Source organism: Corvus moneduloides, chromosome Z (genome assembly GCF_009650955.1).
Source record: "Corvus moneduloides isolate bCorMon1 chromosome Z, bCorMon1.pri, whole genome shotgun sequence".
Taxonomy (NCBI): Eukaryota; Metazoa; Chordata; class Aves; order Passeriformes; family Corvidae; genus Corvus; species Corvus moneduloides.
The window spans coordinates 14583936-14610279 of NC_045511.1; the positions used below are offsets into that span (position 1 = coordinate 14583936).

Here is a 26344-nt window from a genome sequence, read left to right on the forward strand (position 1 = left end):
TTAAAAATAATTACAGATCTACAAAGCCTATTTTTGTCCCTATTTTAATGTAAGTGTTGTTTTCAGAAAGAACTGGCGTGTACAGTAAATTTCTATAGGAGTGTTCAAAACATGACATGGAAGCCCAGTCCCTCAGGAAGCCTTGCAATTGAGAAAGGTTTTTGGCTGTCAAGGTGCAGGTAAATAGGTGCTCGTTTCCAAGTCATACAGGAGTAGGTGACATTAGTGAGGGCCTTTAAAAGCTGGGTTGCTTATTTAGGTGCCTACATGTAAATTTGAAGTCTAATTCTTATTACTTATATGCCTACAGTTGTGACTCGTTTTCTGTGTGAAAATGTGTGTGTGTTAGATAGAGATGTGCTATTTTCAAACTTGGAAAAGGCAATGTTTCTTGGAATCTGAATACTTAAAATTAAATTTCCTCTGTGGTTACACAACTGTAGAGTAAATCCAGAAAAGCATCACTGACTTTAATTATGTTACTCCAGATTTTTACTTCTATAAATTATGTCAGAAACTAATTCTGAGTACTATGAACATTCATAATGGTGCTTCCCAGCATCAGCTCTGGACTGTTCAGCACGTGGAAGAGATCCAAAGGATGATTAGGCATGTTGGTGAACAGAGGAGTCTGAATAATTGCAGAACTGGATGGGTACCATTCTTCAAGAAACTCTTTAAGTATAGTTCTTTCATTGTTGAACAAGCTTGCAATAACTTGGTTCCTTAAGCAAGATTTTTTTGTTCTGTTATCAAATTGAATAGTCCTTAAGGGTTTATAGATAGATAAGTAGTTTTAATGATCTGACAGCTAAAGAAGTTTGCTTTGATATAGTCTGGGACACTAGATCATGTGAGAATTAGGTGATTTTAAGTCTAGTCTGAAGTAAGTTGTTTCATTCTGGTTTAAATGAATGCAAAAAAGCAAGCCTATTTTCCTTCAATACTCAAACGTACATTGAGCATAAGAGAATATGGGAAAGATTTAGAAAGTCACTTAGAAATTGCAAAGCTTCTTCATTTTCCCACCTGACCTGGACTTGGAGGAGAGGCTGGGTGCTGCAGACAGTTTGTGTATAAAAAGGACGAAGATGAAAGAGAATAATTTGATCATACTAAAGGGCTTCTGTATCAGTAAGAGTTTTAGACTTGATCCTCTCATTAATAATGGATGGCCAGACGGATGCTTCCTCCTCTGCTGTCTCTTTTTAATTCATCTGAATGATGGTGGAAAATGGAGCCCAGTGGTTTGAGCCTGGCTGTCTCTGCAGTTTAAAAGCTCACTGTGTCTGTCTTCAGATCTCCTCTTGCAACACAGCAGTTTTGGTATGTTGAAAAGCACATTTGGGAGGTTTCCTTACCAAACCAAGCAGGTCAAACAACCTAGTTGTTTAATACACAAAAGACCTAAAACTGTGAAGCTGCATCATCGCAGCCCTGGCTCAGCATTTTATTGCCATCTGCAACACAACTGGCTTTGGCTTTCCCTGCTTTCAGAGCAGGGCTGCCTGTATGATTGTTCACTGTCCCAAAATACATTGTATTTGCTGTCCCCAGAGGACATCAGCCTCTTGAACACAGGCAAGACTGCAGGGAAGTGGTGTGGGGGCTTGTGCTGCCTGACCTGGAGTGGGAGCTGGCGCTTTTAGTCAACACCACAGTTCAGAGCTTTACTCTTACCTGCTGACATACAGCAGATGTGTTTTTCAGCTTTCACCTATTCATGTTATTTTTAGTAATATCATTAAAATCCCACCATGTTCCTGGTCCAGTGGAAACACTTTCCAGGATATCATGATCCCTGATTTCTGGTATAATTTCACATAATGTGTTTTGGAAATGTGTCTCTTTTTATGAGCTCAGTTATGTTGTATGGACATAAAGAGGAAGAAGGAAGTGGATGGCTTCAGGGTTTTAGAAGGAATAAGCAGCTTCTACCAAGGGGCACTGGTTGGTTTTGTGAGAAGTGAGGCAGCTCCTCCTGAGCAGTGCTGCTGACAAGGACGTACCCTATGGCCTTTGAGGTAATACTGGTGGTGGAAGCCACTGGAGACTTCACACTGTCCCTGGACTGAGAGTGATGCAGTCCTGCAGTGCTGTCAGCTTGCTCTCAGATGATCTGAAGCAAGGGTAGAAGGAATTAGGAGAGCCTCGCTCTCTTCCCATCCTCTGGTGGGACATGATGCCCCACATGGTACACAGTAGCGGGGGCACCTATGGTACTTAGAAAATTTTCCAGTGGCCCTGTGCCTACAGGAAAGCTTCAGATGAGGCTGTATGGGATGCCTACTTTTTTTGTAACTCCATTCTCTCTTTATAAAAATGGAAACAATCTCATTTCCTTAAGGAAAGATTTTACTAATTGCCAGTGTTTTGGATACTATGAGAGCACCTGGAAATAAATAACTCCTGTAGAGAGCTATTTGGTGGTGAGGTTTTCAAACCAAATCAAAGTATATAGTTAGATTTTTACCCAACTGTTGTGCCCCCCCTTTAGAGTGTAATGTTTCCTGCAAGAATTTTGCATTTCCATGCTTGGCTGTTTCAGTGTCCTCTTGGTGAACTGTTCTTTGTTCTCAGGGCTTGCTTGGGCTGATAACTGTAAATGTCCTGGCAATTATAGGTTTGATTTAGTAAGTCTAGATGTTTGCACAGATCTTTTGATCTTTAATATAGTGGACATAAATACTTGAAAATCAAAGCAGTTAAGAAAGTGTTGCAGGGAGCCTGTCAGCAAGAATTGATACAGTTTCACCACTGCCTTTATTTAGCAATGCTGCATTAGATTTCTTTCTGTGCCCAGTTTGCCTGGTTAACTGGTTTAAAGCAGGTTCCAACTGATCATATTCAGATACCTCTATTTTACTTGCCCACACATTTTTCAGGCAATGGAGCAGAAAGTACACTTTCTGTGCAAGAAAGGTATCATGCATCTAGTCTGAAAATAAAGATCTACAAGAGGTCAGATAACTATTTCCTCCTAAGAGTGCCTATTCCTCTCCTTTGGCTAGAAATGAAGCCCATGGTGACAAGCTCAGATGAGGATTCAGCTGATATTAAAGAACAAAACCCCCAGTTTTAATATTCCTGTATTCCTGCTGGTTACTTGTGTGGAGGTCAAACCTGAGGCTGTGGTTTGACTGTGCAGAAAATCCAGCTTTAGGGCTCCTACAGCTGTATTAAAAGCATTGAGTCCATGAAATATAAAATGCTGACTGCTATAAAACTTGCTGTCAATTCAAATTTGTTCAAAATCTCTCAAAGCCTCCCGGCATAAGATTTAAATTTTTATTGCCAGGTCACATAGCAGAAGTCTTCCTGTGGTTGGCATAAAGCTGACCTATAAATGTGCACTCTGGCTAATTCAGCAGAAACATGACCGTGTGCCCAGATCTGATTTGTACCACTGGGTAATCCAGAATAAAACAGATCTGCTGCTGTCCTGAAGGATTTCAGACCTCAGACCATTACAGCAAAACTATCTTTCAACAATAGTGTGCCTTTTCGTGAAAAACCTTAATTCAGTTCCAAGGTAGTTTTTTTCCTATTGTTACTTTTTAGCTATTAGTTTCTAACTAATAAGTAGAAGCTACACTTGAATAGAAATTAGTAAATAAACGTCTTTTGCTGGTAGTGAATTTGTTTCTTCAGTGCTGATATGCCCAGATGACTTTAGGAAAACAAGTACCATGCCTTCATCTATATATAAAAAGATTAACGGTATATGTCAAACGTAACCTTTAAAGCAATTATAAAGTGATCTCACTCAGGGGATGAAAACAATTTTTGGAATAACTGTATGTATGTTTTTCTGGAAGTTTAGGCCAGGATGGAAATGCCAAAGGGGTTATCCTGGAGGATTGGGTCTTAGCTATCCGCACAAATCACGTTTTAAAAATTGGTAATGGGACATTTTAATGGCTCTCTATATTTCTGTTTCCCCCTACAAGAAAGTGATTACTAGAGCTCTTTACATCATTCCTTTGAGGACAACATAGGAAGAAAAACCTCAGTTTGTCAGAAAAGAAAAAAGCTTATTGCTTATGCCCTGAGTATCCACATATGCTTTTTGACAGTTCCAGCCTCAACTTATTTAAAGAAAATATTCTTCCTTTTCCATAAGCAATAATTTAAGACAGCTTTTTTGCTGCCTTAAGAAAGTCTCAAAGAAGGAGCCTCTCTTTACTTACATCACAAATGTTTAACTTGGTATTTTGAACTGAAAAGCTGGAGATGAAGGAAGAAACTGTGTTACTTCCTGAGCCATAACTAAAAACTTTCACTGAGGAATGGAGAAGAAGATAGCTCGTTTATTTATGTGGGTGGTATTTCAGCCCCTGAGAGCACATCTTAGGTGGGCGTGCTGGGTGGAACAAGGGCAGGTAAAAGCTGATTTTTCTGGCTGTAAATATTCCAGGGATGAAGGTGAGAAGAGCTGATAAACACTAAGAAGAGCAGAGAGCTGTAGAAGCTGCATGTCTGTGGGTATAAACTGATTATGAATACATTTAAGCCAGAATACAGACCATTTCCAGCTATGTGGTGTGTTCGGGCAGCTTTCCAGCAATGTAAGTGTTCTTCACTTCTGTTTGAAATTTGATGAGTTTTATTGATTAGAGCATGAAAAAACTGCTGTGATATCTGGGGTCTGGATTTGATGATGTCCCAGAGGATTTTTGTGGCTGGTGGCACAAGGAAGAGGACCAGGCAGCTCCGCTCACTGGGTGCTGGTGGCACACCTTTGGGAAGAGGCTTTAGCCATGCAAAGTGGCTGTTTTTTTCTTGATTGGATGGAAAGGAGTGGTACTTGGCTGTTTGCACTGCTGGGTGAGAGGGGCTGTGCTTTTTTCAACCTTTTTGATCCTCTGAGAGCGTCTGGCCCAAAAGTTTCTCTTCTTGCAAAGGAGGGTACCTGTCCTGTGCTGTCGGTTGGCTCTGGATTCAGTCCATGGGCCTGAAGCAGTGGGGGTTAAGTCTGAGCCCTAAAACGAGTATTTAGCATGGTGAGAGTCTTTCTAATGTGAAATTCCTTGAAAAGCTGATCTCCTTTGTGGGTCCTCCTCAAACTGAGTGGTCATACTGTCTCTGCACCATCATGGTTCTTCTATTTGAATAGGACTAATACGGTTTCCATATTCCACTCAGGATATTAATTGACATTTCCCACCCCAGTATCTTCCCAGTTGAGATGTTCTGTGCTTGCAAACATCCCGTCTGCAAAATCTTAGTTCACTTTATCCTTGAAACTGTTAACGAAGAAATCTCAACAGACCACACTACTGAGATCTAGGTAAGATGGGAGATTTAATTACCAGAGAGTGTGAATCAGTAGCCTCAGAGGGATTCAGAGCAACCAGGATGAAATCTCTTTGGTGGAAAGCTGTCCCCAGGAACAGGGACTCCTTCTCCCCAGGCAGGGGACTTCAGGCCCATGGGGCTGCCCATTCCCAGTTCTGGCTTGTTTTACTCCAGAAAAGTCTAGGCAATTCCACGGTGGGCATAAAATTAGAGTATTTTGTACACAGGTCTGTACTTGATGTGAGGCAGGTAAGACAGTCTGGTAGTTCTGTCACCTACAGAAAGTAAGGTGGTGGTGACTCCAGTAAATTTTCTCACATGGGTCTTGAGTCTATTTTGTGGAAGTCAAGAGTAAAAATAAATTTCTTCGTAGTGTTGAGGTTTCCATTTTTATCAGGCAGGTCTATTTTTTCCCTTGATGAACAGTTTATCACCTTTCTGTTTTGTGCTTCCATTGGTATTGGGCACCTGAGCTGCTCTTCTCACCAGCACAGAGGCGTTCAGCTCAGCGCTGTGCTGTCTGTTACATCTGGAAGGAGCATTTCCTATTTATGCTTGTCTGGAGTAATTTTTCCAAATCCAGAAGGTTTTGTTTGAGAATATCAAATCCCTTGAAAGTACTGTATAATTATCTACATGATTAATTTAAGTGTCTGCCGTGGCTCTGCAGCGAGCTCAGGGGCGTAGACAGGCAACCCGCAGCGTATCGACGCCCGCAGCTTTTCCTGTGGGGAGAAGGAATGGGGTTTTGAAGACTGCCTGCCTCCGGCGGCATGGAGGGGGCCATCATGCTCTATCTCTGGAGGGATGTGTGTGCATGGAGGGGGAGAGCCCTCCAGCAATGTTGCTAAATGAATGATGGATGAGTTTTGCATGGAATGCAGATGCCTTTGAACACTCCAGCCGGCTAACTGCAGGATTGAAGCTGAAGTCAACATCAGTGCCCTTTGCCAATGCAGAGGAGATTTGGAGACTTGAGCTAAAATCTGAGCTGCTTTCAAGGAGCCCCAAGATCTCCAGGCTGGAGACCCAGGCAGTGCTTTTGATCTGGGCATAGTTGGTAAAAGACAGTCCATAACATGTCTACCCAATATCAAAACGGATAAACAACTGAGAGCAAAACTCCTTAAATTATTAGGCAAAAAGGCCCTCAAAGAATGATCTGGCCCAATCTTCTCTAGAGAATGAATGGTTCTGAACCCTGTATGGTTACTGAGAGAGCTGTACCAATGTTTGCTGTTAAAGCAAAGGGTGGCATAGTCACAAGGGTGTCATTGTCATAACTCACGGGATATTACCCATTAAATGACCTCTTACTGTACTCCCACTAAGACATAAAATTATGTTGAAGGAAGTGAAAATAAGAGGGATTGAAATGGAGAGATCTACTGTCTCCTGCAACCCAAGAGATAGTGTCTCTAGTCATTGTTCATGGCAGATGTCTGACCCTCTGCAGAGACCATGCGTGATGGTCAGCACCTGAGATGGTGTTCCCCAGTGCTTTGATATTCTTCATCCTTCTGAGTGTTATCTAACCACTAACCTAAACCTACCTGGATGTGATTCACATCCATTACTCCATCATGGACAAGAGGAACAGACTGCTCTTCTCCTCCTGGTCACTGTGAGGCATTTTAAAGTACATGAGGACCTTTAGCTTATGGTATCACAGCCCACCTGCAATACTTTCTCCTTTTTAGACTAGCAGGCCCTAATTTCTTGAGTATTTCCTATTAAGTTACACTTTCAAGACTGGCAAGTAATTTCAGAGCTCTGCTCCAACAGAGTAGTGTTGCTGCTGAGACCTTCCCAGCTCTGTGTGTGGCTACAGAAATACTTCATATGCCGTGTTGGCTTTGTCCCCGCTGATACATCCTGGGACAATGACCTTTTTTTTTTCTCCAACAGCAGGACTTTATTGACAGCAATGATTCCCTCTAAAATATCAAAGCCAGGCTGGATGGGGGTCTGAGCAACCTGGTCTGGTGGAAGGTGTCCCTACCCATGGCAGGGGGGTTTGGGACCACATTCCTTCCTAACCCAATCCATTCTGTGATTCTGCGATTCTATGAAACGCTGCATCTCGTGCCAAAGATTTGCCACATAGCCAATGCTATCTAAGTGACATTTTCCTTTTGTAGTACTCTGCATTTGTTCTTGATGAACTTTACCCTGATTTTTCGAGTATGTTTTTCTGATTTTTGCCAAAATATTTTAGATGCTAATCCCATTCTCCAGTGTGGCTGCAGACACTCCCAGCTTCATGTAATCTGCAGATTTAATATGTGTACTCGCTTTCATTGTCCAGGTCACTAATGAATGTGCTGAGCAGAACCAGACTATATAGATCCAGCAGAGCTCCACTCACAGTGTCCTTCTGTTTTCACAGAATGTCATTAATAACTACTCCCTGGGTATGGATTAATAGTAGTCTCATTTAATCATATTTCCCTAGTATATTTATGAGAAAGTTGTTTGAGACACTGACAAAAGCTATAATAAAGCCCAGATAAATGACATCCAACAACTTCTCCATTAAGAAAAGAAATTAATTTGATTTTACATGGTTTGATTCTTGTCTCTCCTGTGTCTGCTGCTGCTTATAGTTTTGTTCTCTTCCACATACATGCAAACTGTTTCTTTGTTTGATTTGGAGATTTTAAAGATGATTGAAGCTAGATTGACTGACGTAATCGTCTTCTGCTGCTTCTCTTTGTACCCTTGAAGACAGCCACTGCATTTGCTGGTGTTCTTAATTCTGGCCCCTTAACTGTTTGAGTTCTCACAAGTGACTAACAGGGAGGTATCTGAGATGGTTTTACCTGGTTTTGTAGGGAATTTAAATGGTGGTTTGTCCCACTCTGCTGGACTGGCAGTACCTGACTTGGACAGAGGACTGATCTCTTATCCTGGAATTGTCAGAGACGAGGATAGTATGCCTCTGTAGCGATATTGTGTCGCACTGTGTACTAATCCCCTGTGCACAGCTGGTAATTTTAACAAGGACTAAAGCAAAAATCAAACCAGTGTTGCCTCTTTCAGTGTCACTTTTCAGTAACTTTCTCTCTAAGCAACATTTTTCTGGACCAACTTCTTGGTATTAATATGCATAGAAAGGGTAATTTTTTTTATCTTCTGCAAGTTTCATTTCATTTTTATGCCGTTATGTTTCTATTATTTTTGCCTATGTGTTCACACTATTTTTTTTTAACTTGTGCTCAGTAACCTTTTGGTGTTCTTTCTTCTTGTCTTTGAGGAAAATGAAAAGCTCGTGATGCTGCCTAGTCTTCTGATCCTTCTGCATTGAGATGCTATTGTACCTGTGCCTTTTAAGCACAAAATATTGTTTCTTCAAGAAAGTACAGCTCACCTTGATTTCTTTTTCCTTTAAAGTCTTCTCCATGAATTCTTGCCTAGCAGGTTTTTTTTTAATGTACTGAAGCCAGGCATTTCTGTTTTGCTGTTCCCAATCCCTTGATTTTACATGCATTCTTACACAAGTTTCTTTCCACCTTCTTACCCCCAACACATCCTTCTCTGGAGGCACTTCCCTGCTGATTACTTGACCCATCTGTTACATGAGAATGTTGCTGAAGGCACTAGGACCTTTTGTCTCCTACTGCTTTTCTTTCCTAACAGATATCTCATGCTTGTACTTTCCCATTACCATTGACTCAGCTGTTACCAGCTGTTTAGGGTTTGTTGTGCCCTCCCCTGTGTTTGTTTTGTTTTGTGCTTTCCCCCTTTATTATTAACCAGATAAATTAGCAGTTCTCACTCCCCCTGTGTTCTGGACCCCAGAAAAAATATATACATCATCCTCTGTATGCCAAGAGATTCTGCCTTAACTTTTTTTTTTGTTGGTCCATATATAAGCTGTGCATTTTTAGATCAGTATTCCAGGTCTAGGTCTTACTACACCAAGTTCCAGTCATGTCAGTTAAATCATTGCTTTTGTCTTAAATACGAGATCTTAAATAAGACTTAAATTCTGTGTTAAAAAACCCGCATGTTCACCATTGTTGCATTAGATGTCTAAGATGTTCAGAGGATTTAACCTTATCTTCTGGTGACGTCTGTGTCTGTGTTATCACCTCTTGTTTTAGACCTGTGCCCGGGCAGTTTCTGTCTCTATTCTTTCCCTTTTCTTCCCTGTTTTTCCTACCCTGAGCCTAACTCAGAAGTCCCTCTCACTAAGCAGGGGGCCAATTCCTCCTTTCCCAAGCTGATGTCTGTTCCTGTAGAGCCATAAGTGTAACATCACCCTCTTGGTGAAGAGGCTGGTGTCCTCCTGTAGGAGCATCACATGTGGCCCTGATCTGTTGTTGTCCCTGCCTGAGCTTTCCTGGGGTCGCTCCTGTCCATCTAGGTAGTGCCCACAGCCAGGGAGGTGGCAGAACTTGGCATACAGCTTCTGAGCAGCAGCATTTTGTGAGAGGAAAATTCTTTTGGGGTTGTAAGCTCTTTCTACAGCTTTTCTACCTAACACAAGCCTTTTATACACATCTGCAAGAGCAGACCTGTGTGCTTCAAGCTCGAAGCTGCTGCTTTCTTCAGCTTTCCTGGTGCACAGCTCACTGAGCAGCATCCACTGCTAGGAAATAAATCCCTGAAAGAATCCGGTCAACCAGCCTTGACTTGTGTCAGGATTTTTTCTTGTTCCTAATGATCCTGGCTAAACCCCCCCCCCCCATCTTGCCCTCTTGCCTGCTAACCCCCAGCTCCTGCTACCTCCTGGCTGCCTGTGTGCCTCCCTCTCCAAACTGCAGGAAATTGGAGAATTCACTTGCCCAACTCTTTTCCCAGAGAACTGGATAGTCACTTCCCTTAGATGCTTCACCCACAGGGCAGCTGTGAGCCACTGCTGCCACTAAGGGAGGGACCCCATTGGTGTCCTCACCCTTCGTGTTTGCTGCTGCCCATCCCTCGTGCAGCTTGGTGGGGAGTTGAGTCCGGGAAGAGGCCGGTTTAAGCCTATCCCAGCCCAAAATGACTGGCGTGGACGGCAGAGCTGCCAGCTTCAGTGGCCGGTGAGGCCGGTGCCCCTCCAGCGGCCCTTGGAGCGGGTTTGGCAGGAATGTCTCCCCTGCTTCGGTGAGAGCTGCGGCAGGAGCATCCCCTGGGCTCTGCAAACCCGTTTCACCGGGAAGGTCAGGAGCTAATGGTGACCTTTTATTCCCTTGCTGAGGAGAGCAGCTGGTGCCCTCAAGTGGTAAATCGCAGAAGGAGAGCGGCCGGGCCGTGCGAGCCGGCCTTGGGCCGCCGGGGCTGGGGCTGCCGGGCGCCTGCAGTGGCTCTGGCAGGTCTAACCACGCTGTTCTCCCCTTGCAGGACGAGAAGCTGTGGTGATCGTGGTGGGAAGGACGCTTTGCTCCCGACGGAGCGGGGCCCCGGCGGCAAGCAGACCTGGACAGCCACAGGCGCTCCCAAACACTTCACCCTGTTCGTAAGGCCGGCTGCACCGCCTTCACACCAAACATCCTGCCTTGACTGTGCTCTTGGTCAGCTGGAACCCCCAAAAAATCTCCCTGAGACTAGATGGAGCTTGCTTTGGACCTGCAGCCCCACTCCAGCATGTCCCCAGGGGCTGCGGGGGGCCACGGCGGACGACCAGGGAGCCGACTGGAGGCGGGGCTGATGCCGTGAGGGGATGCCCAAGGACAGCGATGCCCATCACACAGGACAACGCGGGGGTCTTCCTCCCCCTCCTGTGCCAGTGGCTGCAGAACAGCCGTCGGGAGGGGGCCGAGGGAGCCGAGCAGCAGCTCTGCCGCTCGGCCGTCCAGAAGCTGAGTGAGTACATCCAGCTCAACTTCTCCGTGGACGAGAGCAACCTGCAGCCAGGGAGCTGTGGGACTTTGGATACGGAGATCTGCACCATGTACCTGGCCCAAGAGATGCGGAAAAATGAGGTCCTAGGCTTGAGCTTTGGGAATATCCCTGCTCTGGGAGACTATGGGGAGAAGCGTCGGGGAGGAAAGAAGAGGAAGGTGCATAAGGGGCCTGTGCTTGATGTTGGGTGCATTTGGGTGACAGACTTGAAGAAGAACAGCCCGGCTGGGAAGTGCGGGAGAGTGCGCTTGAAAGACGAGATCCTTTCTCTGAATGGACAGCTGATGGTCGGTGTGGATGTCACCGGAGCAAGGTAAGGGTGGAGGAGCCACCAGCAGCCGCCTCTGGTGCCACTTGGTGCAAGTCACAGTTGATACTGAATGGAAGTCCAGGAGCAGAGGTTTTGACCCCTGCTTTCCAACCCATGAGAGAGACCTGGGTTCATTCTTAAGGTCTTGTAGAAAATAAGTAACAAAAGCAAATTGATAATTAGCCTACATGTGCTACTCACACTTCCTCTGGAAAATTTTCAGGGGTCATTGGGTCAAAAATTTTTATGTTGCAATCACCAGAGGGGCTCCACTAAAACAGGAGCCTTCCTGGGTTTGTATAAAACTGTTTCCTTAAGCAAAAATGAACACAGAAGCAGCAGCACTGGAAGGTATTTTTACAGGTGCTTCTTATTTTTGTTGAATTATTTCAGTTGAGGGAAGCTTTTTTGACAGCTAAATGTTGTCTGAGACTTTCTCAAAGCAAGACATTTTTGTGTTTTCCAGTTTGGAACAACTTCATTTTAATAAATTCCCTTTGATTTTAATGCATTTGCTCTCTTCTGATGTCTCCTGACCCAGAAAACTTGAAATCTTTAGGAGTTCAAATAAAATATTAAGGTTTTTGCAATGATATAGATTATTCTTGTGGTGTTTTTTAAATTCAGCTATTCCATGCTGTAAAATCAGTTATTGTCCCAGTTTTGCTTTTTGTGGGCTGGCAGACTTTCTCACGTTACCCTTTGCAAAGGCAAAAACATTTCTCTGCTGTAGATGAGGGTGTAAATGTTCCTTCATACCTGAGGTTACAATGTACCTGAGGGCATGACATCCTCCCCCTCTTGCCAAAAGGGATCTATCTTGGGGATGGACACTTTTGGAAATGAAGTGCTGGTGAAGTGATCCCAACAGGCAGTGAATATGGCAGGAGTTTGGGCTGACCATCACTCCCAATTCTGCCACGTGGCAAGATAAAAGCAGTGGCTCCTCAATCTGTGGGTGCTGGGCAACTCAACCTTCTGTGGTTTTACAGGTATGAAAACAACCTTCTGTAATTCCTAGCCTGTAATTCAATGAGTGTATAAATATTGGTACCATGGCAGTATCAATCAGTGGCACCTCCAAATTTGAGAGTGTTTGTGGCAAAAAGCAGTTAGTTTGCTGTTTCCCCTTTGTCAGATGTCACTGTTTCTAAATACAAGGGAATTGCTTGCAGTGGGCAGCAATAATGTTATCTTGTTAATAATGTAAAATGAGAGGTAATAGCCAATGAAGTCCAAAATATTTGGATATCTGTCCTTTCTGGCCTGTCCCTGAAGCCTTAATTTAGGGCTTGTTCCTTTTGGAAAGCTCTGTTACTAAAACAGCAAGCTTTGACTGCAGCTAATGGGAATGAAGTGCTCCATTTTCCTTACTTTTTTTGGCCATTACAATGGCAGCGTTTTGGTAGTGTGGGGCCAGTGTTGTTCTTAAAATCCTATTTTAGAATATTCTACATCCAATTTAAGCCAACATTTAGGACATTTCTTAGTCAAGCCTGTTTTATTTTCAGCATCCAAAGCATCCTTGTCTAACTTACTGTTGACTGCTATTTGACAAGGGCGATGTTGATGGATGACAGTTTGGGACCTTGAGGATGCTACCAGTTGGCTGGCTTTTGCCTATCGGGAAGCTGGCTGGCAGCTCCAACCCCATGTTCCCACATTGTTCATCTGGAGTGCTTGAGGATGCTTTGAGAGTCTTTCAGTAGCTTTCTCCATTGGGGTGCTCAGAAGGGACGTAGTTCTGTCTAGCTTTATACCAGGCTGAAAGGCAACATCAGCTTCCTTCTGGGAAGACTGCCTCCAAGAAGAAGCTTTTCTAGAGTATTTCCATATTGCTGCTATGGTGGAAGTAGCAAAGCCCTTGCCACTTGGTTTTTCAAGTTGTTATTGGGGCAGGACAGCACACTAAATAGTAGTTCTGACTGAATTTCTGACTGCCTAATTATTCTCTGGCTGAGTGACAAACACTTCCATGTCAATACAAGGGGCTGTGGGTGCTGTGATTTGTGGTGTGATGTACTTAGTGGTGCCTGCACATGGTCAGTGAAATTAAAATAGTGCCTTAGTTCCTGCAGCACCAGGCTGGATTGGGCAAGCAAAATCACTGCTTATGTATTCATTCCTCACCTGCCAAGTGTTCCAGGGCAGCCCCTTCTTGCCTGAGGGAAGGAATTTTTCACATGGATGCTTTAGGGAATCTCCTGATTTATTCCCTTACCAGTGGAGGATTTGGCATGAGGATCTCACAGCTCTGCCACTTCCCATCTCTGCAGCAGGGTTTGCAGCAGTGTTCTCACACACCCTGGGTTTCATGTAACCTCAGCTCTAGTTCCAACCTGCCATCCAAACCCTCCCTGTTCTAAGGGGCTAAACCAATACACTAGACAAGAAGAAAGGAGAGGCGAGGGCACACAGTCCCTCCTGCTGGCTGTCCTATGGATGTGGTCAGCCTCTAGAGGATGCAGGGGCAGATGACTGGAGCTGTAATGGATTGGGCAGCTCTGGACAGACTGGGCTGTTTTGGCACCTGCCTGGTGTGCCTACAGGTCCTCAGGTCTTGGAGTGGTGCTGGGGTCAGACACAGTGAGTAAGAGCAGCACAATACTTCTTGGAGGAGCCAGCTGTGAGTACCACTCACCTGTTTCTCCTTGCTAGGAAAGCTGAATATGACTTCTTTAAAGAAAAGGTATTTATTTAAATTCCACATGATTTCCATGTAAACAGCAGAGACAGGTTGATTATTGCTGAATTTGTTTCTTTTATTTTTTTTCTTCTTTTCATTTAGAGAAACATTATGCAGTAATAAAATCATCAAAGCTCTTCGCTTAACAGGGTATTATTACAGTAGAGAGGAATAATGTAGGTGGTGTCATTTTTGGTGATGTTAGTGACTGAGGGAAAATTATTGCTCTCTTTAGAGTTAGCAAATTGTGTGTGTCTATCAAACACAATTGCAGGGAAATGAGCTGTATTGGAGTACTGAATAAAGGTTAGTCAAAACACTGCCTGTTTATTTATCTTCTGTCTATACAACTGTATCTCCAAAATACGTGGGTTATGTTCCCCCAGACAACAACTTCCTATGTATTTTGGAACTATTCTACTTATTTTGGGCTATTACTCACTTACTGGAGGGAGGCTGTTAGTATTTCTGCAGATGACAGATGAATCCTTCATTTTTTGAGCATAACTGAATGGGGCTTCATTGAGCAAGTCTTGGGAGGACTGAAAAAAATTATTTTGTCGTGAATATAATTCAGTTTGAAATATTTTATTATGGATTTCATCAAGCATAGCTGCAGTGCTTGGACACAGCTACCATATACATTTAATCTTTAAAATCAGTGCTAAGTAGATTTCCAAATTCAAACCGTTCTTGAAGAAAGCAGAGTAAGATACATTACCAGTGATGACAGTGTGGTAGGAACATGAGATATTATTATAATTTTGTCATTAAGAAAACTCAACCACTCCTTCAAAATATAATCTTTCTCATTGCCAAAAATTACCAAACATTGCCATATGTGGGAATACAGTCAGAAGTGGCTGGCTTCTTTTTAACCCACAAACTGGAGCTACTTCCAAAAAATGAAGAGAGAAATGTTTTGACAGCCATACCTTTGCACAGTGCTTTCTTAGTCTCTCCTCTTCAGTCAGTGTCCTGGGGGGAGTTGCTAAGACTCCTCTGCAGCACAAGATATGGCATACCAAATGTCAGGGAAATCAGTTTATTTTCCAAGATGCGGAGAAAGACCTTCAAGAATCAGGTCTGCCATGGAGAGGGAGCTTCAAGTGCCACTGCTGAAGGCAAAGCTTTTAGTTTACCCAAAGCTGAGGGTTTTCAGTAGAGCCAAGGTCTTTCTGAATGCTTGCTGCTACTGCACATCACATGTTCATGCCTCCAGGATAGCTGGACCTATGAAGGTAAAGTCCTGTTCCTCCTAACAGGTCAATGCCATTAGTAGGTGTGTGATATATGGGCATTCTAAACACAAATGTGCTTCTCTGTAAGTGCTAGCAGCTGATTATAGAGGAAAATTCAAAACAAAATTACAGGTCTCAAAACGTGCATAGCACTTTGCGCTGCCTGCTGTGGCAGTCAGTAACAGTCCTGGTCTCTGTTGGGTGAAATCTTGAGGTTTTGTCAAAAAAAAGTTCTTGCTGGTGCTGGAAACACAATATGCAGTCCCTGTCTGTAATTAGAGACAGATTCTCCCCTGAGCAGGGGTCTTCAGGAGAGTGATCTTCTTCGTTCCCTTGCTGTGAGCCCTATAGACAAGGAGCAGACCTGGACCTGCAGAGCAGTGCACGTGCTGTGGAGCTGGGAGTGGCGAAATCTTTGCTGTGTCTGAGAAGAGCTGCTTGAAAATCTGAGTGTGGTTTGAAAACTGTTGTTTCAGAAGAGCACACCTCTTAAGGCACTTTTTTATTGAGATCCCCTTCCCTCAGAAGTTTGAATGGAATTATTTTTTTAAAATAAATTGCTTTGCTCCTGCAACAGAAATATTTTCTTGCTGGGAGGAACATCCTTCCCCTCCAAATGTGGTCACTCTTTGATATTCAAGTGCTCCAGTTTTGCATTTTCCATGGGGCACTGCGTCTTGCCATATTGTGTTGAGGCACTGCCACTGCCTCAGGAGGCTGGCTGTCCTCACCATGACTACTTTGTCCCTGCCCTGGCAGCTGCAGTTGTCTCTGGAGCATCTACAAGATTTTGTTGCACTGTGTTATTCAGCAGTGTGTTCAAAATGCTTCCATGTGCCCTGACTGATGTGTGGGGATGGGGTACTGTGGGAACCAGGATCAAGGGCTGTGCTCCCTCAGCACATCAGCTGCAGCCTCAGGCCATGTTTTGGGTAACAAATCCATTCCTTAGTAGGGTTGGGTGTTGGGGTGTATGAATGCCTGTGTTATCGTGGAAGGGAGTGGTTCAGGTTTCTGTGCCTATGATGGGACTGTGTTTCATCGAAGTTTTTGGGGATTTATCTTCCTGGCAGTGCAATCTCCTTTATACTTCCTTTTTATTACAGAAAAATCACCCCAAGAAAACCATCGCTGGTCATCACAGAAAGCTTTGTCTCACTGCACCCCCACCTTCCAGGCGCATCAGGTCGCATGGATCGATTGCTCTGCTTTACTGTGTTTCCTCACCTCCTTCCTAAAGCAAAAATGCTGCCAACACAAAGTGCTGCTCAGTATAAACAGCTGCTTTGCCTGGTGTTAGTAGGGCCTTCTCTTGGTTATGTCCATACGAAAATATTTTTGTTTTAATAGGAAAACAGATGGAAATTTATCCTGTCTGTTTGCCCTTGGACAAGGGGCAAACATTTCTGTGGGAGCTCCTTGTTAAAATATTAACAGCACTGACTGCCTAGCGAAAAACAAATACAGTGGTCCTGGAGACTGCAGCCTCCAAATGCAGTCTCAGGGAACACAGTTCTCATAACTGACCTAAAAAATACCCCCAATCCATTGTGAAATTGAATTAGTTTCCTTTTTTATATCATATTACCAATCTTCATGCTGCTAAGTGATGGATAAGGGCATAGAGGCTGAGACCTGGGGCTTGTTATCACGGGCAGGGATGAGAAGTCTGTGCTGATGTGCCCTCCCAGCTGCCTGGTGTGCAAGTCCTGAGGATGGAAAATAAGCAGCACATAGGGATTTTGGCAGAGTGCTTTCTCCTCCAGTTGAGCTGCTGTGAGCTGAGATACAGTAAATGTGTGCTCAACCTGTGCAAAATGAGAGAAAGCCTCTGAATGTCTAACATTTTCAAGGCACAGTCCGAGTCTGACTGTGCTCCTGAAGTCTGGAGCATGCAGTCCCCTCTGAAGCATGGCTGCTGTATTTTACACTGATAGTGGATATAAATCCCCTACTTGATAGTGGGTATAAATTCTTCCCTCTCCCTTCCCTTAAAATATAGCAGGACTAAGAAACTAAGAAAGATACGTTTTTCTTCCCTTCTTTTATGTCTCCTGGAAGGTATGAGCAGACTTAGCCACACGTGTTGAGAAATAAATTGCTCGGAAGAAATGAGCTTTATTCCAAATCCTCTCTTAAGAGCCAAAGTCTTAAACAGAAGGTCACTAATCCCCAGACTCAGGAGAGATCATTTAGCTGGTTTGTCCTCTTTGCTTTATTAATCTGAGTGTGTGTTCACTCTGTTTCCTCTCCTCACCCTCTGGTTCCTGCCATCCCTCTCAATGTCCCCATGCTAAGCCTCTGTGGAGGCACAACTCATACCCTTGCAGCAATGGTCATTTGCAACATCCCATCACTACAACTGCCTCCTCAACAGACTTTCTGAACCCCTCATCCTCCTCAAATTTGCATCTTATTTATCTTCTTTCTCAGATGAATTTTATCTAAACCCCAAAAAAAGATGGAAACACTTCCAGTGATTTAAATAGCTCACATCCTGTATGTGTTGCATGTTTGTCCAAAAATTTAGGGAGCAATATGCCTTTTTCATACTGTCAACACTGAACAACAGAGCTGGCCTGTCTCTGGAAATCGTGATCCCTAGGAGCATACATAACTAGGCAACATCCCCAGGGTCATCTGCCAAAATTGCTCCCAGCCCTGCCTCTGCACGCTTGCTTTTCAGAGACATTGCATCAGGCTTGCAAAGACTTGGACAGAGGTTGGCGGTGTTGCCTTAGGAGATGTAAAAACTTCAGAGGTTATAGAGAGGGGTTTTTCTCTGCTTTGTTTTTGTTTTAATGAGCTGTGAAAGTTCTGATGAGAAATCTGTATCTTGCTGCTCAATGTATGGCTGTGTGTCTGAATTTAATTTGCTGTTCTGACCATGCTGTAATTACAAGGGAGCAAGCCCAGTGTTTGGGAGGGAGCTCTGCCCTCCCTGCTCTTCCCTGCCTGCTCATCCACTGTGGGAATGACCTGTTTTGGTGAGTCAGCCTTGTGCCTTGTCATTTACCCTGGTACCAAAGTGCCAGCAGGATCCCTTTTACATCCTGAGTGGGATTTTCAGCCTGACACACAGCAGGCATCCCATGCTCTCAGGTCATCTGGAAGTACAGTCAGGGTGCAGCAGAACTTAGCTAATTGGCAAACTGCTGGAATGTGCAAAATAGAGTCGCTTTTTTCCACTGCTCAGCCAAGTAACAGGTGAGGCCTTCAGCCACAGCATAAATTATTTTCTCAGCCTCTCCAGCAGTGTGTTTACTAGCACAGAACAGTGTTTTAGCTATCAATAATTAAAAATACAGATGTTATAAAACAAGCAAGGAACATTCCATGCCTATTATTCCTACTCTTTCTGTAACGTTTGCGCCCTTACACACCAGTTTACCATGTGCAGTCATTCACAGTGTCTTCTAAACTGTAAATGTGAATTTCTCTTCATATTCTGGAGTCCAGAACTTTGCACAAAGCAGGCTGTAGGCTAAAGACTGATTTTCTTGAGACAGAAGTTCTGAGCTGCTGCAAGAGGAGGAGGTCACTGGAGCCAGGTTACTGAGTGGCAGTGAGAATCCTGGGAGGTTGTCCTTTTCCACTTGTACTGACCGATGTGCCATGAGTCCTGGAAAGGTACAGCTTCTTCAGTCCTCAATTCAAATATTTTTTTCTTATAGCACTGGGCTATGTGAGCAGTGTTTCCATTCTTAGATATGTTTTGGGGCTAGTCTGCAAGCAGGCCATAATCATACCTTCTTGCCAACCTCTGGCTGTGATGGTTGCTGTCCTGGAAGATGTACTAGAACTGAACTGTGACCCTCCAGAGCTAAAAGCATTAATAGTGATGTCATCTTAAAACCAGCTTATCCCCTGTCACTGGGAATCAGGCCTCAACTGGAAAGGGCAGGAGCGGGGAGGGTTGAGAAATGATGAACAGGAGATGGTTCCGCAGGCAGAGGCTCAACATCGGCCTCAGGGAGATGGTTTGTCAGCATGAACCTGTCATCTCTGAACATAAGTGAGAGGATAAATACAGTAAACATAGGTGAGACCAGCAAACAGGCAAGTATATAACCACAGAGGCAGCTGTTGCAGTGGATGGCTTTTGGGATGGGATTTTTTTTTAACATGGAGAACTCATTGCTTTTTTTAGCTGATGTGACACTTGCCTCCAGCTCCAAGCAGTATCACATGCTCCTTGAAACTTACTTTTCTGTCTCCCTTTTATCAGATGTGGGCTAAGAGGGGAAGGGCATATGTACCAGCTGCAGACTGCAGTATCATTCACTGTACTTGCTGCTTTCTCTGGGTGAAATGTATGATGTTCAGCAAGATCACCTGATCCTCCAAAGGAAAACACATTTAACAGACCAGTAACAGGGAAAAGATAAGCTGGCAGGCATTGCCACAAGATTTGGGGCAGTTCAAGAATACTTGTACCTACCAAGACAGGACAAGAGTAAGGCAAATGGCGATTACTAGCAGCAAATTTCACCCTAGAGCATTTAAGACTCAGGAAGCCCATCCAACTAAAGTCTCTCTAACAAGAATGTGAGAAACTAGAGGTAGATTGTAGGTACAAAAATGCTGCTAGTGAGGATTTTCTTGCTATTTTCTAAGTCTGTGAGAGACTTTCCTCTCTCACAGAAGAGGTAGCAGTGTTATGTAAACAACCAAGCCACCTGCAACCTTGGAAAGTCTTGTTTATGGTATAGTAGAAAAGTATTTTGACAATGGATGTTTTAGGATTTTAGCCAATCACCCCAAGGGGTGGCTGATCCTTTGTCCAATTAGACTATGAAAAAAAAAGTCTATAAAAGAGTTTGTAAAATAATTAAATAAATCAATCTTGCTGCACAATTCCTGCCTGCTGGATCTTCTCTCCTCCTCCTCACTGTGGCTGCAGGACACAGTGATATACCGTAGGAACCAGGCCTGCGGTAATAGTAGATGAAAAATGGATTCAGGATTTTTCAAAATAAAACAGAATTGTTGAAATGTGACTGAAGGAGATTACTGTTTCTGCTGATGCCTAAGACTCTTTTCTATTGTTTAAAAAGGTGACAAGGTCTGGTTTTAACCCTTCTCTGCAGTAGGTATTATAGATAACCAGATGATCTTCTAACAAAGGCAGCAACTGACAAAACAAATAATTGATTAATAGAGCAATAACCTTGACTGTGTTTCCTACGCCATTACTTGATCACTGGAATGGGTTCAGGCTAGCAGGGTAACTATCCGATGAAACAGAAGTCAGGGAAGTCTTCTTTCCCATGCTCATACACTTTGACCAGTGTCTCTTTTTGCCATGATAACTAAAGAATTACTAAGTGCTTGTCAATTTTTCCCAGCCTGGGCTATTTTTATTCTGGTAGTGAAGAGAAAAACACAGACGTGGTAACCAGTAAACTTTGTGGTACCATCTCTCTGAATATAGAGTCCTAGGCTAGAGGCTGGGAAATTCCTTCTTGAAACTCATGGATGACAAGTAGAGCCAAACCAGTGTGTGATATTCTCACTGAAAATGGTTTCTAATGAACACTAATTGTTCTGCTGAAAACATTTCATGTTTTCATCTGTGGAAGAGTTCTACTAAAACAGATTTTTCTCAGTTTCCTCTAGAGGGCAATGTCATATAAATATTTTAAGCAATTTCTGGGCTCTGTCAACCGGGAATTTTTCGCCTGTCTTATCTAGGAATTTGCAAGACAGCAGTGAAAATTGTTTCTTTACATGCTTTTAAGATGTGTATATATGTAACATAATCTGATTCTTGGGCTTCTAGAGTGCAGTAGCTAATCCCTTTAAGAAGCAAGAAATATGTTGTGCATTTTAGATCCATTTGGCTATTCTGGAATGCAAAGAGGGAACTGCTGATGAAGACCTAACTCTCTTCTTTACCCGTGTAGCTTCAAGGACTTCTAGGAGCTGCCTCTTACGTGACAATTGTAAAAAAGATTATAATCCAGTCCTCTAAGAATGAAGTTACTAGTTGCTGTAGTTTATGTCGGTAGCTGGAACTTCAGAGCAGAGGATAAATGTAAATACCAAGTCTAAGTGGTTCATAAGACCTAGGAAGCAGAAGGGTATTGTGTTATTATTCATTTCCCTAAGAATTTATGTATATATTTCCAGGTTCACAATCTGTATATCTTGTTTGATGGATATTAGTAACAGCACAATTTTCAAATTATTTGTCCACATAAACAGCTGCTAAAATTAGTATGAATCAAAGGTGGCCACCCTGGACCTCGATAATATAATTTAAGGGATATTTTTAGTCACTGTAATATAAAAATGATAAGTATAGATAGAGGCTGTTTTGTTTTCCTTAAAGCTCAGATGTAGGATTTGAAACACATTTCCCTGGGCATAAAGTCCTTTTTTGTCACCTGTATCATTATCTTCCTTCCTTCTCCAAAACTGACATTACTAAAAGAAAAATTTGCTCTTGACATTGCAACATTAAAATGGCCTTAGGGAAATCCTTTCACAATTTTGTCTCCTTTCCTCTCCTGATGGTCACTAGTCCTTTGGAGAATCACCATAACAGCCTTATTGGATTATCTTGCAAATCCCATACATTTACTGAATTTGTGGATTAACATTCTTGATAAAAAATTTTTTCAAAAACAGTCGTGGGCAATCTGCAGTTGTCAGGTTCTTTAAATGAATAAACCTGTTTGTTTGTTTTTCCCCAAACAGGAAACACAATTAATTGAAGTAAAACACTTATTCCCAAAAGTGCTTTATTTTGAAAACAGTGGCCCATGAATAAAAAAGCAGTATTTGCATTGGCTTCAAAGCCAGCAGGCATTAGGTAGAAAAGCAAGATTTGCCATCTGCTTTTGAATAATAGCAACTCTAAGAAAAATCTGAGGTCTTCTGTAGGTTTTAAAATCTTAAATAGGTGAGAATTGCTTTTTAATTATTGCTGATGGCCAGGCAGGACTTTTTCTTAAACCATGCCTTAACAGAAGTAGGATAAGCAGTTTGCAAATGTCAAGTTCCTGGGAAAATTTTTTAGAGACCTTAGAGGAAACTAAATATTCTTAGTTTCATTTCCCCTGCTGCATGAGAAGCTTCGTGTTTGAACCTTATATTCATCATCACCTTCATTTAGGGCTTGTGTTTAGATCTCACTCTCTAAATTAGCTGACAGCTTAATGCTTAATCACAGGGGGATTATTCTCTGCCTGGCTGGAAGGAGCTCTCTTTGGGGCTGTAGATGTGTGGGGAGGTTGGTTCACCCTGTGCTGGGATCTCTGTACGTGGGTAGCCCAGGGAATGTCATGCTTGCATGGCTGCAGGTACTGAAGGAACCACCAAGGCTCACAACTTAGTCTTCTCCTCACCTTTTCTGCCTTCCTTGCTGGTGAGTGCTCTGCACTGCAGCTCTCTTGCCGCTATGCCTGACATCTCTGATAATTCCATAACACCATGGGCTTCCTGGAATGCCTTCCCACTCCAATTTGCCTTCCAAATTTCCTCCTGCCACTGCATATCTGTCCCAGCAATACGCAAAATAGTCTACTCCCTGATCTGGTTTTCTATCATGGCCTGCATTTGGAAAGTAAGTGGTATATACAGCAGAGCAGAAAATTATTTAGTAATCCAGTTTCATCAGGATGAACTACGTGGTTAAAATAAATCAGATTTCAATAGTTCATCACTTATGCTGTGGAGAAAGAAATAATAATTTAAAAAGGTGTACAGATGCCAAATGGATTAGAAGTTAATGACTGGTGTGAGGAATTCTAAATCAACAAGCGTTAACTACAGGGCTCTGCCTTGAAATGGATTCTATTTTAAATTGTGGATGAGAAAGGTGGAATATCAGTGCTTTATAAGAATGATTTTGTGACTTAAATGCTTTCTCTGATGACCTGAGAAACAAATTATAAACAGTAAAAATTAATTTAAGGAGCATCATCATTAAGGAAAAAATCATGCAAGTTAGTAGAGAGGTAAACCTCTCTCTTCAGACACATAGATTTCAGATGAGCTTCAAAACAAAAGAGGTAAATGACAAGAGGATACAAAAAATTTAGGACAGAAGAAAGACTTAGAAATTCATTAATCCTGGCTGGATGAATAATAATCAGAAGTGTTTTGTCTAATATGTAATTAAATTAGATATTATTATCTGTTAAAACCATTCAGCCAGCTGTAATAACCAAGGAAACCAATCCTGAGTCCAGGTGTTAGCTCCCACACTCCCTGAGGTTTTCCCGGCCTCAGGGATATTCTCTCATTTAATGATAGTATCAATAATAGTATTAAAGACTATGAGAAGGAATAGTTTCCCTTTTTATATAATCTTCAACATGCAGAGCAGCACACCTGGGACCCTGGTGTGACCCTGGGACACTGTCCATGTCCTACATCAGGAGAATCATGTGTGACTTTGCGAAGCCAAGTCAAGATCTCCTCTAGATTAAAAAATGTCATATACCATGCTATATGTGGAGTCATAAGCTGGTGTAAGAATCCAGAATGAACCCAATGTAAAGAACTAGTTTAAATTCCATGTAAAGTTTTGACTTCTTCACATTTTAGTGGCATTTGCTATTTGCTTGTAGCTCATGCTGCTCTCTGCTGTAAGCCCATGCTGGTTCTGCCTTCACCTTCCATTTCTCTTCCGCATGCTTCTATTTTAAATCACGGACTTGTAAGTTATGTTTTCGTAAACTGTATATGACTTAGAGCTATGTATCTACCTCCTGTCAGGGTCTTACAGCCTAATGGATAGCACATGTGGACTCAAGAAGTGTTGGGTCCTGGTCAAGCCTTTTCCCTATGCTGTGAACATGTCATGGCCCCAGTGACAGGGAGGTGATGACAGCAGCTCACTTTCTGCAGGTGCTTGAGCTCTCGCAGGGGAAAAGCACTTTATTAAATGCTGGGGTTTATGGCAGAGCATTTCTTTCCAGGTACTTGCTTGTCTGTTGAAGGGTTATAAAGTCAGAGTACCTTCATAAGGGCTAAAATTCTTTGAAATACCTGTTTCTGCAGAAGTACATTGGAGCAATACAAATAAGCCCTAGCTTAGGAGATACCTGCCTGTTTATGAATTTAGCTATTATCCAGTCTTCCCAAGTGTCTCCAAGAGGCATCAGTGGACAAGAGTGAGACTTATTTACCTGTAGAGTTTTCCTAGAATAATGACAGAATGGAAAAACTGAATTCTGTTTTTCTGAGGCCTCGAAGCCAAAACCCTGTCCTTTCCGTGCCTAGTGCTGGCTTTGTGGAAAAAAAAACCACAACAAAAACAAACAAAAAAACCCCCACCCCCTCAGCCTTGTTTTTGTCATGGTGATCCAGCCAACACACATCTGAAGTCTGATCTCCAGATACAGTATTGGAGATTTGTGGTGAACTGAGAAGGTCCAAAGCCAAGCCTGTTGGAGCTGCCAGTTTTCTGGTTGGAGTGCTTGCTCCAGTTTATAAAACTTTGCGTATTATACCTTACTGCGTTATCTCTTAGAGCTGAAACAGTGAAAAAATCTCACAGGGCTAGTCTTTGGATGGGGGTTTATTGAGGAAAAAGAGGCCACTTTATGGTTTTATTGGGGAAAATGGGATGAAATAGTTTCTTATTCAATACAACTCTTATTTTGTGAGAACTTCTTTGCAAGTATAAATAGGCTTATTGGGAAGCTGAGGAGGAACCAGTACGAAAGATAAGTGTGTGAGGAAGAGGAAAACAGGATTAAATATAACCATATTAGTTCATTGCATGGAAGACACATACTGGGAACAGCCTGGTAGTGCTGGGGCCACTCCATTACCCTAGCTCCCAAACTTTACCCTCTTTCATGGTCACTTCACATGTCCCCTTTGCTTTGTGGTCTCCAGTTTGCCAGTCAAGGAGCCCATGGGAGATATGCAGGGGTGGTGTGTGAGTTTCAGGTGCAGACTCAGGGAGGAAGGTTTGTATGTAGAACAGGGAATAATGTTTCTTGTGTTCCTCAGGCTCCTTTTCTGAGGATGAACTTGGTGCATGGAAGGGGACAAAAAAGTGCATGTGAGGTTGGGCTGAGAGTTTCCTTTTTGGTCATGTTTTGCCACATGCTCTTTCAGCAGCATTCATCAAAGTAGCCTGGAAATTGTGTCCTGGAGAAATAGCTTGATTGAATATATAAGCTTTAAACTTAGCATTGCTCTTATTTTTCACCAGGTTGCCTACATATTGGAACTTTTAACCTTTAGATTGTGCCAATTGATCAAAATGTTCCTGTGTCATTACTAAAGCTTGATCTTTTTTTCTTTCAGTTGATGGCAAAATCTGCTCCTGACATAGGAGCAAGGCTTGGAACCTTACCAGATGAAAACCTGAAACCACAGAAGAGCTTTTGTTGTTTGGAATACCCCTTCTTAGTACAATCAAAAGGCAAACTGTTTTTCATTCCTTGTAAAATGGATACATATCCATTGAGAGGACAGGAGGTGAATCCCAAATGTTAGGAGATACAGGAGCAGTTCCTGATTTTCGTATGTGTAAAAATATCGGCAGGGCAGATGGATTAACTAAAGAGGTGACTCTTGGCTTATGACCATGTAAAAGGAGAATTAAACCTGCAGGATGTGTTCTCAAATATACTCAGCTACCACAGATTGGTCCAAAAGAAAACATCACACCTCAAAAAACAAAAAAGCTAAGGACTAGTCATAAACCATCAATCCAACAAGATTAAGAGATAGCCTAGGGAAAATTCCAAAAGGGACCAGAAATCCAAGAAGGATCCTGCCCATGGAGCCCATAGGCACAGTGTCTGAGATCTGCAATCAGTACCAGATGCTGCTGATACGTGGTGTGGATCTTGTAACAAAGAAATGCTGGACCCATTCAGCCCAAGCAGGAAGCCTTGCAGATTAAATTTGTATTAGTTGGAGCCTGTAGATTGCTTTAGCAAGCAAAATTGAGCCTGGGTGTTAAGATGATCTGGATCAAGAAACCCAAATTATGTTTCTTCCTTA

At 42.8% G+C, this 26344-nt stretch overlaps 1 protein-coding gene across 4 annotated transcripts in view; it reads left to right on the forward strand.

The window, feature by feature from the left end:
- Nucleotides 1–10753: 10753 nt before the first annotated feature.
- The window catches only part of PDZD2 (PDZ domain containing 2), a 139878-nt gene continuing 124287 nt past the window's right edge, over nt 10754–26344 (forward strand). For 3 of the 4 annotated variants that reach the window (XM_032095500.1, XM_032095499.1, XM_032095502.1), the window contains exon 1: nt 10867–11443. In XM_032095500.1, coding sequence (XP_031951391.1) covers nt 10965–11443 — 479 coding nt within the window. In that variant the 5' untranslated portion in view covers nt 10867–10964. Of the gene's footprint in view, nt 11444–26344 lie in introns of all 4 variants that reach the window. The other variant, XM_032095501.1, reaches the window with a different exon arrangement.